We start from the raw sequence: 17,048 nt of genomic DNA on the forward strand, positions 1-17,048 counted from the left end.
ACAGATTTCTCTGGGGCTGAAACTGAGGAAATGGGCTGGGAGGGGGAAGAAGCTCTGAATTACCCTTGCAGGAGAAAATCAGCCTAAAGTGCCAAAAAAGTAAGGAAACTCACAGTAAGGAGCTCCCTGGGAGACCCTAGGAGAGAACAGCTGGTCCAAGAAAGGCCACATGTGCTTTCCTCCTCCCTCCCTCTCTCCAACATGCACTCCCTCTATACTGGTAGAATTCAGTTCCTGACCAGGTATTTGTGAATGTGTGACAGGGAGTGCGTATACACACATGGGGAGGATAGAAAATGTCCATGTACATTTAAAAACAGGAGAATGTACTGAAAGTTTCACATTTTCCTCCCTTAAGAGAGGCCACTTGGAAGAATAAATTGAGTGGATCTTCTTAAATGGGGTTTCCCAAGTGAAAAATTCGGGGAAGCTACTTCCTGCCCACAAGCAAATCTAATCTTATGAAAAAAACTACAAAAACATAACTTTTTAAAAGTTGATTTAAAAATCAAGTCAACAGCACATAAGTAACAGGCAGGAAAGCAAACAACCATAATTTGCTCTATTTTGCATACAGGATGGGCGCTATACCATCATGATCAATCAGGAACAGAATAAATTGTAATAAATGTTAGTTAGAAGATGTCTGTATGTGACCCTTTCCCTCTATAAAATTTCACAGTCCAAATCACGTTATTCAAATTGATGTAATTCATTTTGCCAGCTAGAACAAACAGAAAGCTAATGGACAAGTTAACTCAACAAGGTGACTCAAAGAGCTTGAAGAAAGCTTATTTCAACAACTCCATCACTTCAAAGGATAGCCATCTTAGCAGGTATAAAGGGGTCAAACTCCTGCTTTTTAATAAAGAGCCTACGAAAAGAATAAAGCCCGTATGCCTTTCGATTAAACTAATTCTATAGTCTCTTTGCTCAGTGTCTAAAAACCAATAAAGGCCTGGAAGCCTAAATCAACCCCTCCTTAGTTTGCGGAAGAGGTGTTTAAGAGGGCTCCAACCCACAAATAGTGTACCAGCGACCAAGAAATCCTGTTAGCATCCTTAAGAACTTTATTCATTCTGGAAGTCCGTTCTTAACCTGAAACTGTTCTTAACCTGAGGTACCACTTTAGCTAATAGGGCCTCCTGCTGCCGCCGCGCTGCCGCCACATGATTTCTGTTCTCATCCTGAAGCAAAGTTCTTAACCCGAGGTACTATTTCTGGGTTAGTGGAGTCTGTAACCTGCAGCGTCTGTAACCCAAGGTACCACTGTACAGTGGATGCTCGGGTTACGAACTTGATCCGTGCGGGAGGCATGCTCGTAACCCGCAGCGTCCACAACCCGCAGTGCCGTGTCTGTGCAGGCTGTGATTCGGCGCTTCTATGCATGCACAAAGCACGATTTAGTGCTTCTGCGAATGCGCCAAAACCCAGAAGTAACCTGTTCCGGTACTTTTGGGTTTCGGCGCATCCATATCCGAAAAACGTGCAACCTGAAGCGTCTTGTCACCGGAGGTATGGCTGTAAAAGGAAGACCAATACACCTGCAGATGCAAATGCTATTGAACTAGAGCAGACAACATTTTGTTTGTACTCGAAAATTAATAACCAAATGAAATATCTGGGTGAAACGTGCAAAAAAAAAAAAAAAGTATCTGTATCAAATTTTATTTTGGTCACAGACATAAGATAAAACATATGGATGAACTGAACACATAAGACTTAAAACAGGTAAGGAATAAAAGTTAATAATAAAAAGGTGATTACACCATACATAACTTAAAAAGATAAAAACAAGGACAAACAGTTGAAAGCGACAAAATCTACAGGTCTTGAATTTTTGGCAAAAAGCTTTAAATATTAAATTAATTCTTCTCTTTACCTTAATTATCTTAGGCACATCATCCATCCATCAGGCATTTGGATCCCATAAAGGTTCTTCAAGTTCTACCTCCTGTAAAGAAACAGATGATGAGTTTTTCAGTTGAAATAAAAATTCAGACAGGGAAGATGTAATGCTCTAAGAATATGGCCACTAAATTAGAACACCTGGCTGGCAATTGTATTTTCTGGAAGGCTTTGAATGCTAAGAAACAGAACTTTGAAGCAGCAGGAAAACCCAGATTTCCCAAAAGGACTGTCTTGTGTGTATGTGTAAGAAGATATCTTGGAGAATAATATGGCATTTGCTTAAGTTTGGAGGCAAGCCATGTAGGTGCCAGGCAAGCCTCTCGGGAGAGAGATTTCAATGAGAAGGGCATGACAAACAAAAATGCTTGCTCTCCAAGCAACCAGAGGAACATTTCAAAATATTACCACAGACAGATACGGGAGAACAGGCTTTCCTTAAAATACCTGGGCTAGAAGCATCTCCTCCTGGAAACAAAGACTTTGTACATTACAGAGAATTTAATCAGGAACACTTGAACACACAAACTGCCTACTGTACTGCCATCAAGGCAGCATAAAATATCCCTTGCAAAACTAAAACCCAGTGGTGGTTTCAACAGTGAAGTGCAGGTGAAGATAAAGCAGTGGAGAATGGCATATGGCGAGCCACTATTGGAGACCAAATGGGAGTCAATGGCCCAGTTGTTTGACCCAACGAGAAAATTATTTTGCTCTTGAATAATTAATTAAATTGAGCATTTGTTTATTTATTTCAGTATTTATACAGGCATCTGTATATAGTGGTTCACGCATCATAATGCAAATTTCACAATAAAAGCCACAATTAAATCTTAACGCACCAGGAAAACAGAGCAAACAAAGGCAGCAAAATACAAAAATTCCTTCCAGTAGCACCTTAAAGACCAACTTGCACCAAGGCAGCAAAAGTTATTAAATGACACTTAAAAGTCTGGGACAGCCTCAAATTAATATGTTAAAGAAGATATAAACAGGCAGTTTGTTTAAATGGGCTTTAAACACATATATTGTATTCTAGCCTCATGCATATGTCCTTTGGAGACACTGTTTGCTATGCATGTTCTGGCTCTCCCCGCGCCCCCATCAAAAGGCCGAAGATTACTCCAACAGGCCAACTATTACATAATTCATCACTGTAGAAAAAAGGATGACTTGCTGACATTAGCTTTTGTGTTATAGATTTCTGTTCTAACTTGCTGTAGTACTTTCAAGTCATTAAGCAGCAGCACCCAACATACAGTGACCTGCGGAATATAGAGTTTGAAGCTTGCTTCACCTCTCATCTCTCTTTAATCATCCTGCCCCCAACCTCCAGATCCAGTTCTACTCCCCCTCATCCTCTGATCTGCCAAGCAGATCAAAAACAAAAGATCCCACATGAACGTAATGTACAGAACTAACAAGCATGCTCTGAACTAGTACATGACAGCCTGCCAGAGAGAATCAGAGCTGTCTGCTTATTGATATTTCTCATCAGCTCTGAACCAGAAAGATTTCCAAGTTAAGCAAGCTGGGGGAAACGGCATCAAAGGAAACTACTTGGGGGCAATTTGCAATACAAAAAATGGGGGTTGGGAAGAAGAGAAGCAAAAGCAGATCCACAGAAATATCTAATTGGTTCATTTAGTACCAACTTCCCTTTGCTCAGAAACACAATCATTTACATATCTTTTTCAGTGTGTGCTCTCAGCAGCAATTCCCATTTTAGCAATCCTAAATCCTTGTCTCAGGTCAGTTAGTTGGTGCGTTACGGAATAGGGTGTTGAATCCTTATCTTTTAGTTCAAAACCAACACATTATCCAATAAATAAAAACATTATGCACAGCCACAATTATGTGGCAAGTCTATGAAGGAGTAGAAAAAGCATCAAATGTGGTGCTAGGTAACAAAAATAAGCTTCAAGAGTCAGATTAACACTGTAAACTGAGCCTCTAGCCCTTTTGCTTAAGCATGCATGTTCAATGACTCTTAGAAGCCTGGAGGATTTCCAGTTGGATAAAGTCTGCAGATGCAGATGTATAAAACCAATCATTTAGGAGAAAGAACATGCTTGCAGGTTTCAAGCTATGGAGAATCAAGTCAAACCTTTTTCAAAAATGTTTACTCCCAAGGCAATGAATTACAATTTTTGAGCTTGTTCACAAGTGTGCAGTGGGAGGTCTTGGCTGAATGGGGGGGGGGGGCAGTAGGCAAATACTATTTTTTCCTTCCTAGAGGAGGACCAGAACTGGTGCCAAGATACAGGAGTTCTTGAAGGTTGTGTGGAAATGGAAATATACCTCTTAATTAAGAGCTCCTGATTTTAAATTGTGCATCATAAAAACATTGTAAACGCTTTCATCAAAACAAACACTGCACCCCAATAAAAAAAAACTCCTGCATATAGTAAAATTTGCAGAATTGTGCAAACTAAAAAGTCTCGGAAGTGGCGTAATTGGCATTTCACAAAACACAGCTTTCAGTACAATTTCGAATCGGGGGGGGGGGGGGGAGGTTGTGTTTGACATCCAAGTCCACAAAGCCCTGACCACATGTGCTTTCCTGCCACTAATTTCCCCAAAATTAACCACTATGCCCCACTACATGAGCTTCCTATGGCTCAAGGTTGGAGGAAGAGCACTGGCCTTTAATCTTTGGCCTGTTTCTACGCCTACACGTGAGAGTCTGGTGATGCAAGAAAAACCACTCGAGATATCTGGCTTCTACTCAGGGTCAAGCTAGACCTGGAAGTTAACCACATCTCTTAATCGCATGTTTGGGACTGTGTGCGTCAGAGCAGGGGATGTTAACCCTTTCCCCCTATACTGTTCTCCTGCTGAGAACTACCCCTCCAGAGGGAGCGTTTCTAGCAAGTAGCAGCTTGGGGTGGGAAATTTCCTACAAGAACCAAGATGAAGTGGGGAGGTTAACTCTAATTCCCGCTCTTTGCACTGCAGTCCCAATCCAGGTTGGGACCTCCTGAAGCTGTTGTTACTTTTTAAGAGGAGGAGATTTATAAGCACTGGATTCAAAGTTAGCACCATGTATTAGCACCAGTAGTGATGTATGGAAGTGAGAGCTGGACCATAAAGAAGGCTGATAGCCGAAGAATTGATGCTTTTGAATTATGGTGCTGGAGGAGACTCTTGAGAGTCCCATGGACTGCAAGAAGATCAAACCCCTCCATTCTTAAGGAAATCAGCCCTGAGTGCTCACTGGAAGGACAGATCCTGAAGCTGAGACTCCAATACTTTGGCCACCTCATGAGAAGAGAAGACTCCCTGGAAAAGACCCTGATGTTGGGAAAGATGGAGGGCACAAGGAGAAGGGGATGACAGAGGACGAGATGGTTGGACAGTGTTCTCGAAGCTACCAGCATGAGTTTGACTAAACTGCGGGAGGCAGTGGAAGACAGGAGTGCATGGCGTGCTCTGGTCCATGGGGTCACGAAGAGTCGAATACGACTAAACGACTAAACAACAACAACATACTTTGACCCTTCCTCTCCCCCCTCCTCTTAATATGTTATATTTGAAGGGGACATATGCTCACATCAAGGACCAAAGAGGAAAGGCTCAGGAGTAGAGCACCCGCCATCTCTGATTCAATTCCCAGCATCTCCAGGTAGGGCTTGGAGTTTTCCACTGCCCTCAGTCAGTATAGACAAAACTGAGGTAGATGGGCCAATGCTTCTGATCCAGTATAAGGCAGCTTCCTATGTACCATTTGAGAGTTTGCCTTCTCCACTGTGCTAAGCAGAGTCCTCTTCTCAAACCGTCTCTTGCTCAGGCTCCCCCAACCCAAAAAGCACCATAATTTGAATTAAAATCACATCAATTAAAGGCTTACACTTTTTCAGAAACTTCCTTTTCCCTCCAGCATTCTCTCTGTCAAGGGTCAGGAAATACGACACAGCAAAGTAAGGCAGCCTTTTAGGAAATGAAACACAAAATGCTAGCTAAAACGGTATTTTAAAACAGGTCATTCTTCAGGTGGCAGTAGCATGCCCTTTCTTCTTTTGCATGTGGATCATCAAGCCCAGGGGTCAGTAAACCTTTTCAGCAGGGGGCCAGTCCACTGTCCCTCAGACTTTGTGGGGGGCCAGACTATATTTTGAAAATGAAAATAAAAATGAACGAATTCCTATGCCTCACAAATAATCCAAAGGTGCATTTTAAATAAAAGCACACATTCTACTCATGTAAAAACATGCTGATTTCCGGACCATCTGCGGGCCGGATTTAGAAGATGATTGGGCCGGCCCCGGCCCCTGGGCCTTAGTTTGCCTACCCATAATCAAGCCTTTAGACCCAGGGCCAGTCAATGTGTGTCATGATAATTAAACATAGTTAATCTTCCAGTGATGGTTTGCTGGAGGTTCATTTCAGATTAGGTACTGGTAGATGAGGACACCTGATCACACTGGAAAAAAAACTCTGCTTAATGTGATCCAGTGGAAGAACGAGCTGGAAATTGTAGGCACTTAAAATTGATGGGGACTGTAAGTCACTACAATTAAGGGCAGGACCGGGAATAGTTCTGTGGGAGCACAGGATGGTAGTTGGCGCCAAGTTAAGCTTTTGGAGAAATCTCAGCTTCCGTCATTTAAGAAAAGCAAGTTTCTAGCCCTTATGGTTGCAAAGTTAATTTCGAAAGCATATGACAATGTCTGTTGAAACCTCTGAAAGTTTCCAACGGCTGTGGCATCATTTCAAGGCACTTGCCCCTTTTTTGACCAGAAAAGCCAGCTTATTCCAAATGAGAAGAATTATGCCAACTTGCATAATGTATACAGGCCTAAGAATTCAGCTTTTCTTAGGGCAGAACTTAACCTTTATTAACATACTTGCCAGGGCAGTGTGGTGCTGCCACTGCTCAACAAAGAATCTAAAAAGCACACAACTAACTTGGGAAGCCAACCTCAAATTTCCAAACTCTAAAAGAAGTGAGCTTCCTCAAAACGTCTTAGTGCCTTATAATTATTAGCAGATCAGACTATGTTGCGCAAAAGAAAGCAGGTGTGCCCAGTTTTTTAATCACTCTTATGCTCAAAGGGTTGGTTGGCTTTTGTGGTTATGTTTTGTTTAGAGAATGAGTGCAAACCACATAGTGTTGTTTGGACACTGGCAGGATAAATGTTTAATCATTTGCATTTACACAATTTGCCACCTAACTGCTTTTTCCTGAAACAGAATTTGGATTACAGTACCTTGATAAAGAATATTATTGATTTATACAAAGAATATCAACATACAGATTAAGCTATGAAAAATCCATTTGAGCTCTAAATTGTCACCCTTGTGAAGTAGTCATGCCCCTAAAATTTGCAGCAAAACTAGTCCCAGCAACCAGAACTGAGCTACGAAACAGGACAAAAGGTCTATAGATCAAGGTTCACAGGAAAGCCACAGCTCAAGATAAAGCGTTTATGTCTAGAGATGTGCCAGATTACTGGCTCAAATCCACAATAGGGGTCCAGGAGTGGAAAGAAGCCGACCTCAAGCGCAGCTCCAGATGTTACACACAGCTGTGGCTTCTCACTTTAAATCTGCATTGGTCTGCTAATGTTTCCCTGGAATTTGTTTTCACATGCTCTTGCATTTGAAAAATCTGTGCACCTTTTCCATGAATACAAGCAACACTAAACCCAGGTCACATTTGCAGCAGGTGTTTGTGACAAGAGACAAGCCACACATTTTGCCAACTCTTGAAAACCTCTACGTACAAACACGGCGCTCCTTCAAACAAAAAAAAAACTAGCAACAACATAAAAGGTTATCCAAAGAAGCAAGTGCTTGTTCTCTCTTTCTATGAAAGACAGTTCTATATGGAAGCCACATGCTCCAATCTAAAAGACCTATCGCTGATGTGTGAAAGTGGGCCATCATTACTCTGCAGAAAGAAGGCATCTGCACATACTCACAGACACAACTAGTATTAGTCGTTCCAAGATATGGAAGACAGAATACAGGACTGAGCCTTGGTTCAAATATGCAATAGGTTGTGGAAAAGTGCAATACAGTACATTGATAAGCAGAGAGGCAAGTTGCCTATTGTACATGCCCAGGGTGAACCGATTCAAAAACGGTTTAAATAAACCCAATTGCCCACTGTGCTCAGGAGATATTCAGCAGTAAATTGCAAATATGCATTGCATTTTAATTGGTCGTGGGTGGCGCTGTGGGTTAAACCACAGAGCCTACGACTTGCCAATCAGAAGGTCGGCGGTTCAAATCCCCGTGACGGGGTGAGCTCCCCTTGCTCGGTCCCTGCTCCTGCCAACCTAGCAGTTCGAAAGCACGTCAAGTGCAAGTAGATGAATAGGTACCGCTCTGGCGGGAAGGTAAACGGCGTTTCCATGTGCTGCTCTGGTTCGCCAGAAGCGGCTTAGTCATGCTGGCCACATGACCCGGAAGCTGTACGCTGGCTCCCTCAGCTAATAAAGCAAGATGAGCGCCGCAACCCCAGAGTCGTCCGCGACTGGACCTAATGGTCAGGGGTCCCCTTACCTTTACCTTTATAGCTATTAAAGCATACTGTTTTGCAATAAATGTCTAATAATAATAATAAATTTTATTTATATCCCGCCCTCCCCAGCCGAAGCCGGGCTCAGGGCGGCTAACAATAATCAAATAATCAAACAATCAAATAATCACACATTCTAAAAATATTTCATTATAAAAATTAATTAAAATCAAATTAATGGCAACCGATTAAGCAAGATTCTGTGCAGGTTGCCAGAGGAGGGAGTCAGGCTGTGCCCTGACCAAAGGCCTGGTGGAACAACTCTGTCTTGCAGGCCCTGCGGAAGGATGTCAGGTCCCGCAGGGCCCTAGTCTCTTGTGACAGAGCGTTCCACCAGATTGGAGCCGCAGCCAAGAAGGCCCTGGCTCTAGTTGAGGCCAGCCTAACCTCTCTGAGGCCTGGGACCTTGAGGATGTTATTATTTGCAGACCGTAGGTTTCTCTGTGGGGCATACCAGGAGAGGCGGTAGAGGCTGTCACAGTGTCACCTGGAAGGCTGTCACAGTGTCACCTGGAAGATGGAGCGTGCTTGTTTTCTCATGCTCCGGAGGCTGGAATGGATTCAAGTTACAAGAAAGAAGATTCCGACTAAACATCAGAAAGAACTTTCTGATGGTAACAGCAGTTTGACAGTGGAACAGACTCCCTTAGAAGGTGGTAGACTGTCCTTTCTGGAAGATTTCTAAGCAGAGGTTGGGTGGCCATAATAATAATAATAATAATAATAATAATAATAATTTATTATTTAAATTCCACCCATCTGGCTGGGTTCCCCCATCAGTCATGGATGCTTTAGTTGAGGTTTCTGCATTGCAGGTGGACTAAATGCCCCTTGGGTCCCTTTCAGCTCTACAATTGTGTGATGCTATAAATTGTCTGCAGGGAGATGGCATTTACATGTACATCTGAAGAATTCCCCACAGCCTGGAATTCTGCATGATCAGGGTTCTGGGTTGCATGGAAAGCTCCCTCCTTGCAGATATCCACATTATACATGGGAGAGGGGCACACATATACCCGAAGGGGGCAACTGGGCAGGACTCCATTCCTTCCTCACAAGTTGATCTAACCAAAGAACAGAACAGCTGGATAGGGCAAAATAAAAGACAGCCTTTCTTTCTTGGGATGAAATCCTGCTAGCCTGATGCTATCAGCTTGTCACGGTTACCTCCAATACACTGTGACAGCAAAAGGGTTAAAACAGACTGTCCGCTGTGTAGAAATTGAAGCTGGCATTTAAAACTCAGGATACTAGGAATTGTCTGCTCATCATCCATTCAGGCTGCCATCAGCAATATCCTCCATACTCCAATCATTGCACATCATCTCGTTACCAAGGGAATACAAAGTGATGAGCTGGCTGGGGTAGTGGGGGGAACAGACTCAGAGGGAAGCTTTCTGTGCACAGTGTTAGCCTACTTTGGAGGCTTTTTCTACATCTGCAAAAGAAAAGAAAGTGACACCACAGTTCCAGCAATTGCACTGGCTTCCTGCTGTCTGCAAGACACAATTCGAGATGCTGGCTTGACTCATACAAAGCTTTAGGCTAAAGAATGAGGCCCAAACAACCCAAGAGACTCTCTCTGTGTAATATCTTGGATATTACCACTGTAATATCTTGGACTCAGAGCGCTCTTAATATAGCCATCCAAGGCCCAAGTTACATCAAGCACAGGTGGAGGAACATCCTTGGTGCTCCACTCACCCCGCTCTAGTCCTGGAACTCTTATCTCTCCTCCTGGGATACAAACCAAAACCAGAGCATCTTTTGGAAGCTTAAAGACGTCCGTATTTGGACTAGTATTCAACGGCAGAAAGATATGCTGGTGGCATTCAGTGGTTCTATCCACTGCAAGTCCTACTTAGTGTAGACTCGTTTAAATTAATGCCCATGACTAACAATGTTCCCAAGTTAGTAATGGCCATTAATTTAAGTGGATCTTCTCTGAGTAAAACTTTGTTGAATGCAACCCTGTGGTTTTTAAAGAGGAGGAAGTGGTGACTGGGATGTGAGCAGGATGAGGGAAGGAGGGAATTGTTAACATCAAGCCATTCATTGTCACTTCACTACTACTCCAAATCCCCCTTGAGAAAAGCAGAATGCCTTTCCTTGGCTGAGGAGAGCAGAAGTGGGAACACCTGCAGTCTGGAAGCTGGGATTGTCCATATTGCCGGAAAAGAAGCAGTCTGGGGACAGTTCATAGCCTTTGCCCAAACGTGGTTTATATACATTGCTTAATCATGTTTACACCTTTCCATGGTTTGCATTATTGTTGCTAATGATGTTTTTAAATTAGACATGCAACAAAGCATTGCAAAGTACCTTCACCTTATGGCAAGAATGTTCCTGTTCAGTTTTTCAGACACCAATACCCTCCTCCATAATATTATAAGCTATAACCAGCTCAAGCAGGCCATTCTATTTTCTGTTTTGATTTCCAAGCAATACTCACTGTTCTGTGGTTACTGACCATGAGCCATCCTAAACAGGTTTCTTGATTTAAAGGGGGTGGGGCAGGTTTCCTCCATTAGGATTTGCTGTACATCTGCAAACCTCTGGGTTCCCCCAAGCTTGCTGAAACTTCCCCCTTGTTTCTCAGTGGTTCCATTTTGGCTCCAATCTTGCTGGAACTCAATTTGCTATTAGAGGAAGTGATGTTTGAGATATTTAAAATCTCATTTTATTAACGAAACTATTTCCATATGGCTGCAGCAGAGAGAGAAATTGAACAGCTGGGTGGACTCCATTGTCTTGGCTGAGAGAGAGGCTAGAAACCATTTGGCTGTTCTCTTTGCTGAGCAGTCTTCATTCCAGCTTTTCATTATAAGAATAATTATATAACTTTAAGAATGGGTGTCTGAGGTTGCTTTCCCCTCTCCATCCCTTTTTCCTCTTGTGCCATATATTTTAGATTGTAAACCTGTGGTTCAACACCATTTAATATTTTCACAGAACCTAGATATTACGGGCCTTTTTTCCCCCCCACATCTCCCTCGCCTTGATCTCCCTTGCTCTCTGTCCAGTTTGCATCTGTAGCACTAAGTCAAACCAGCATGAATGAGCAAATGTGTGAGTTCCCAGAGCAAAGATCACAGCAGCTGCACTCCTCTCCTAAGTCCTGCTGCTGCTGTCATGCACCCAGAAGCTAAGCCATGGTTTAGCTCATGGGTAGGCAAACTACCCATGACGCAGATGGCGCTGTGGGTTAAAGCCTCAGCGCCTAGGACTTGCCAATCGAAAGGTCAGCGGTTCGAATCCCTGCGGCGGGGTGCGCTCCCGCTGCTCGGTCCCAGCGCCTGCCAACCTAGCAGTTCGAAAGCACCTCCGGGTGCAAGTAGATAAATAGGGACCGCTTACCAGCGGGAAGGTAAACGGCGTTTCCGTGTGCGGCTCTGGCTCGCCAGAGCAGCGATGTCACGCTGGCCACGTGACCCGGAAGTGTCTCCGGACAGCGCTGGCCCCTGGCCTCTTAAGTGAGATGGGCGCACAACCCCAGAGTCTGTCAAGACTGGCCCGTACGGGCAGGGGTACCTTTACCTTTACCTTAGGCAAACTAAGGCTCAGGGGCCGGATCCGGCCCAATCGCCTTCTAAATCCGGCCTGCAGACGATCCAGAAATCATCATGTTTTTACTCGGATATGGATACTGAAGATCCATTATTGGCTAAAGCTTATTTTCTTCCCGGTTGGGCTGGCACCTTTAACCTTATTAGATACCTACCAATTCAGATGGAAAGCTACACTGCTGGAAAAACTTAAAGGCTTGGGAATCCCACAGCAGACCCTGATAGCGACAGGCTTCGAGAAAGCCAGGACTACAATTCGCCAGCGTATCTGGGACGTAGAATTACAATGCCACATGAGCGAAATGATCAAACATCCAGCAATAAGGGACCATGGGAGAGGCTTCTCTCCAGCTAACTATCTGTCAGCTCTTCAGGTACCCAAATACAGACGGTCTTTTACCCTCGCCAGATTTAATGTTCTCCCTTCTACCTTACTTCAGGGCAGATTTGAGGGTAAACCATACACAGCACAGGTCTGTCCTTGTGGGTCATTGGAAGTTGAAACTGTTTCACATGTATTATTAAAGGTAAAGGTAAAGGTACCCCTGCCTGTATGGGCCAGTCTTGACAGACTCTGGGGTTGTGCGCCCATCTCACTCAAGAGGCCAGGGGCCAGTGCTGTCCGGAGACACTTCCGGGTCACGTGGCCAGCGTGACAAAGCTGCATCTGGCGAGCCAGAGCCGCACACGGAAACGCCGTTTACCTTCCCGCTGGTAAGCGGTCCCTATTTATCTACTTGCACCCGGAGGTGCTTTCGAACTGCTAGGTTGACAGGCGCTGGGACCGAGCAGCGGGAGCGCACCCCGCCGCAGGGATTCGAACCGCCGACCTTTCGATCGGCAAGTCCTAGGTGCTGAGGCTTTAACCCACAGCGCCACCTGCATCCCTCATGTATTATTACGTTGTCGTTTTTATGAGGATATATGTTTGACTTTTATTATACCTGTTTTGCAAAAGTCTAGGAAAGAATTGGAACATCAGAGTTTAAAACTACTGCTAGAGGACAAGAATCCCATGACTACATTTAATGTAGCTAAATTCTGTGCGTCTGCAATTAATCGCAGGAAGCAAGTGGTACCCCATAATGACCAAACCCCCAAATGTTAATTACAGGGGGCACGCTAACAATTAATTTTTAATTTTTATATTTAAATCCTTGTTATGTTCATATTGTCCCTTGTATTTTTGATATTTCTTTCTTTCTTTTTTTATGATCTGTGATATTGTGTGTGTTGACGCTGGTCTGTGACCATATTAATAAATTCATTCATACATGAATAGAATGTGTGCTTTTATTTAAAATGCATCTCTGGGTTATTTGTGGGGCCTGCCTGGTGTTTTTACATGAGTAGAATGTGTGCTTTTATTTAAAATGCATCTCTGAGTTATTTGTGGGGCCTGCCTGGTGTTTTTACATGAGTAGAATGTGTGCTTTTATTTAAAATGCATCTCTGATGCATTTGTGGGGCATAGGAATTCATTCATTTTTCTTCTTCTTCTTCAAAATATAGTCTGGTCCCCCACAAGATCTGAGGAACAGTAGACTGGCCCCCTGCTCAAAATGTTTCCTGACCCCTGGTTTAGCTTAATGCTACATTTAAACCCAGCCCCATAGTCTCTCTCACTCTAGACCAGGGGTTGTCAGCCTGGTCCCTACCCTCCACTACTGTGTGTTTCAGGATTCTAGGTGGGCGGTAGGGGGTTCTATGGCACAAGCTGAATCCTCCTTCTATCCAAGCACTGGTGGGCGGTAAGGAAATTTTACCATCAATAAAGATGCATTAGTGAGCGGTAGGTATAAAAAGGTTGACTACCCCTGCTCTAGACAAACCACGTGACCCCAGATCTGGGTATAATGCTAAGCAAAACCATGGCTTAGTGGCAGGTAAGGGAGAAGCCACAGGAGTGCTTGCTGCAGCAGAGTTCCTCATACTAGGAACCCATTCATTCATGCTAAGCCATGGTTTGGCTAAGCATTGTATCGACCACTCTATTACACCAGGCACTTTTATACATTTCTCTTGAACTTTCCATAAAAGGCTTTCAAAGACAGGATGCTTTGCTGGAAGGATCATTTTGACCCACGAGATCCAGTTCTATTTCTGACCCTGTTCTATTGTCTGAGAACTATGCACTTCCTTTCTGTTCTCTTTCATTTCCCCCACCAGATCTTCTGCTAGGCAAGTTTCATCAGCCTACATACATATACATCATGGAATGAGCCAGACCTTGATCCTGCTCATACTGAAGTCTCCTACTGTATATGATGGTGTAAATTAAGGGTTGATGAATTTTTATTCTGCAATCACAGCATCCAGTTATGCTCCATTCCTATACCATTATAGTTATGTTTTTATGAAGGTAGCTCATAAAATCATGCTTGTCATCTCTTCCTAAATAAAGTATATTTTTAGAACTCTTGGGTGGTTGCGTGCCGTAAACCCTACAGCTCAGAATCATCCAGTTTTTAAAACATGTTACATCTCATGTTCTCCTTATTACAAATGCATACAGAATATATATCCCTACCTTTTTTTTTATAAAGACAACTTACTGCATATTGCTTTCAAAATGTATCTGAGTTTTTTAGTTGCTTCCCATTAGCAGTATAGTATGAAAGTTACTTCAAATTCTTCAAAATAAAAATAGACTATCCAGATGGGGTGGGGTGGGGTAAAAAGATTTAAGACCAACTAGCTAGTCCTCTCTGGTCTTGCAGAATAGAAACTTGGAAGAGAAATGATACTAGTGTCTTTCTGAAATAGGCAAAAAAAAAAAAAAAGGCGCACCCATTTCCCCACAGGGCAATTATTGCATTAAAACACAAGCTACGCACCCAATGCCAGAATCCACAAGAAATGTACACGCACCAGGACCCCAGCATAATCCCTGAAGAGGCCCTATGCTTTCGAAACGAAAGCATCAGACACTCCAGTTTAAGACAACAAAATCATCCTCCAGAAAAAGCCTGGGTGCCACACAAAAATAACTTCCATTTCCCCTTATTAGTGGTGTGTCTAGAAAAAAGCCCCTCTAATACATTGAGTCAATTTAAACACCAGCTGCCAGTCTTGATTATAAGTTATGCCACACAGTTTCTGCAGCCTGGCCTTAGCAAGCAGGTACTACTGTGCATCCTCTGGACAGGTACACTCTCAAGGCTGGAGGAGAACGAGTTGGGTGAGTGGGAAAGTCTAATGAGAATGAGTCTCTTGTTGGGCAGTTTGCAAGCATCACTGTTTGTTACTGCTACTTGGTTTCCTAAAATGGCATGGAGGAAAAATTAAAAATTGGTGGGAAACACAAAACAGTAATTTTGAGACTCTACCTCTGTGGAGTGCAGATAACTGGTGGTGGCTTAAGGGCTTAGTGGTTAGCTTGATAAAAGGTATCAACCACTGTGTAACACGCAAATTCCATCTTAGGGATCATTAGGAAAGGGACTAGAAAGTTAAACTGCTAATATCATAATGGCATTACGCAAAATTATGGCACAAATGCACATGGCATACTGCATACAGGTCTGGTTTTGTCACCTCAAAAGGGATATTGTAGCGTTAGAAAAGGTTCAGAAAAGGGCAACCAACATTATCGTGGGACTACAGCAACACACACGGGACGCGGGTGGCGCTGTGGGTAAAACCTCAGTGCCTAGGACTTGCTGATCGCATGGTCGGCGGTTCGAATCCCCGCAGCGGGGTGAGCTCCCATCGTTCGGTCCCAGCTCCTGCCCACCTAGCAGTTCGAAAGCACCCCTAAGTGCAAGTAGATAAATAGGTACCGCTTTATAGCGGGAAGGTAAATGGCGTTTCCGTGTGCGGCACTGGTGCTGGCTCGCCAGTTGCAGCTTCGTCACGCTGGCCAGGTGACCCGGAAGTGTCTTCGGACGGCGCCGGCTCCTGGCCTCTTGAGCGAGATAAGCGCGCAACCCTAGAGTCGGTCACGACTGGCCCGTACGGGCAGGGGTACCTTTACCCTTAGAGCAACACACATCTGTGGAGGGCGGGGTATAAATAATAAATTATTATTATATTATTATTATTTAGTTTAGAAATAAGGCAATGATAAAGGTAAAGGTAAAGGGACCCCTGACCATTAGGTCCAGTCGCGGACGACTCTGGGGTTGTGGCACTCATCTCGCTTTACTGGCCGAGGGAGCCGGCGTACAGCTTCCGGGTCATGGGGCCAGCATGACTAAGCCGCTTCTGGCAAACCAGAGCAGCACACGGAAACGCCGTTTACCTTCCCGCTGGAGTGGTACCTATTTATCTACTTGCACTTGACGTGCTTTCAAACTGCTAGGTTGGCAGGAGCAGGGACCGAGCAACGGGAGCTCACCCCATCACGGGGATTTGAACCGCCGACCTTCTGATCGGCAAGCCCTAGGCTCTGTGGTTTAACCCACAGTGCCACCCGCGTCCCAAGGCAATGAGAGTTGTATAAACTTATACATAGTATGGAGAAAGCAAATGAAATTTTTCTACCTCTGGAACCCAGGCCTACCCAACGAAGTGTACATTGGAAAACTCTGGATAAACAAAAGCAAGCACTTTTTTCACACAGTACATAGTTTACTTCTGTCACCAACTTCATGATGACCAACTCAAGTGGCTTTAAAAAGGAAAATTCATGAGGGATAAGCCGCAATGGCTATGTTCTCCCTCCACTGCCAGAGGCATTATGACTATGAAGACTAGTTGCTGGCAATCGCAGGTGGGGAGAGTGTTGTCGTACCCAAGTTCTGCTTCCAGGCTCCCCATAGGCAACTGATTGGCCACAGCAGGGCGCTTAAGTTCTTAAGAATGTTTGAAACTAGAGCTGAAGAGAAGGAAAACAGTGCTGCTACTCTAGAGAGGGAACGTGCTGGGCTGCTGTGAATAGAAAGCAGAGCTGGCGTGCATTTAAACTAAAACTGAAAGCGCAAAACTATGAGCAGCATGGTAAATCCCATTCTCAAAGTCCTCCCCCCAATATTTACTTTTAATTGAGTCTTCCAGATTTGCCCATATATCTTCCTCCTCTAAGCAGTAGCAGTTTATCCATACCA

General features: G+C 44.0%; 1 protein-coding gene across 3 annotated transcripts in view; it reads right to left on the reverse strand.

The window, feature by feature from the left end:
• Window positions 1-17,048, reverse strand: part of PTPRA (protein tyrosine phosphatase receptor type A) — a 145,492-nt gene that overhangs the window by 77,028 nt on the left and 51,416 nt on the right. For all 3 annotated transcript variants that reach the window (XM_079990803.1, XM_079990805.1, XM_079990804.1), the window contains exon 2: window positions 1,883-1,954. In XM_079990803.1, coding sequence (XP_079846929.1) covers window positions 1,883-1,909 — 27 coding nt within the window. In that variant the 5' untranslated portion in view covers window positions 1,910-1,954. The remainder of the gene's footprint in view (window positions 1-1,882; window positions 1,955-17,048) is intronic.

Source organism: Podarcis cretensis (genome assembly GCF_951804945.1).
Source record: "Podarcis cretensis genome assembly, chromosome: 9".
Taxonomy (NCBI): Eukaryota; Metazoa; Chordata; class Lepidosauria; order Squamata; family Lacertidae; genus Podarcis; species Podarcis cretensis.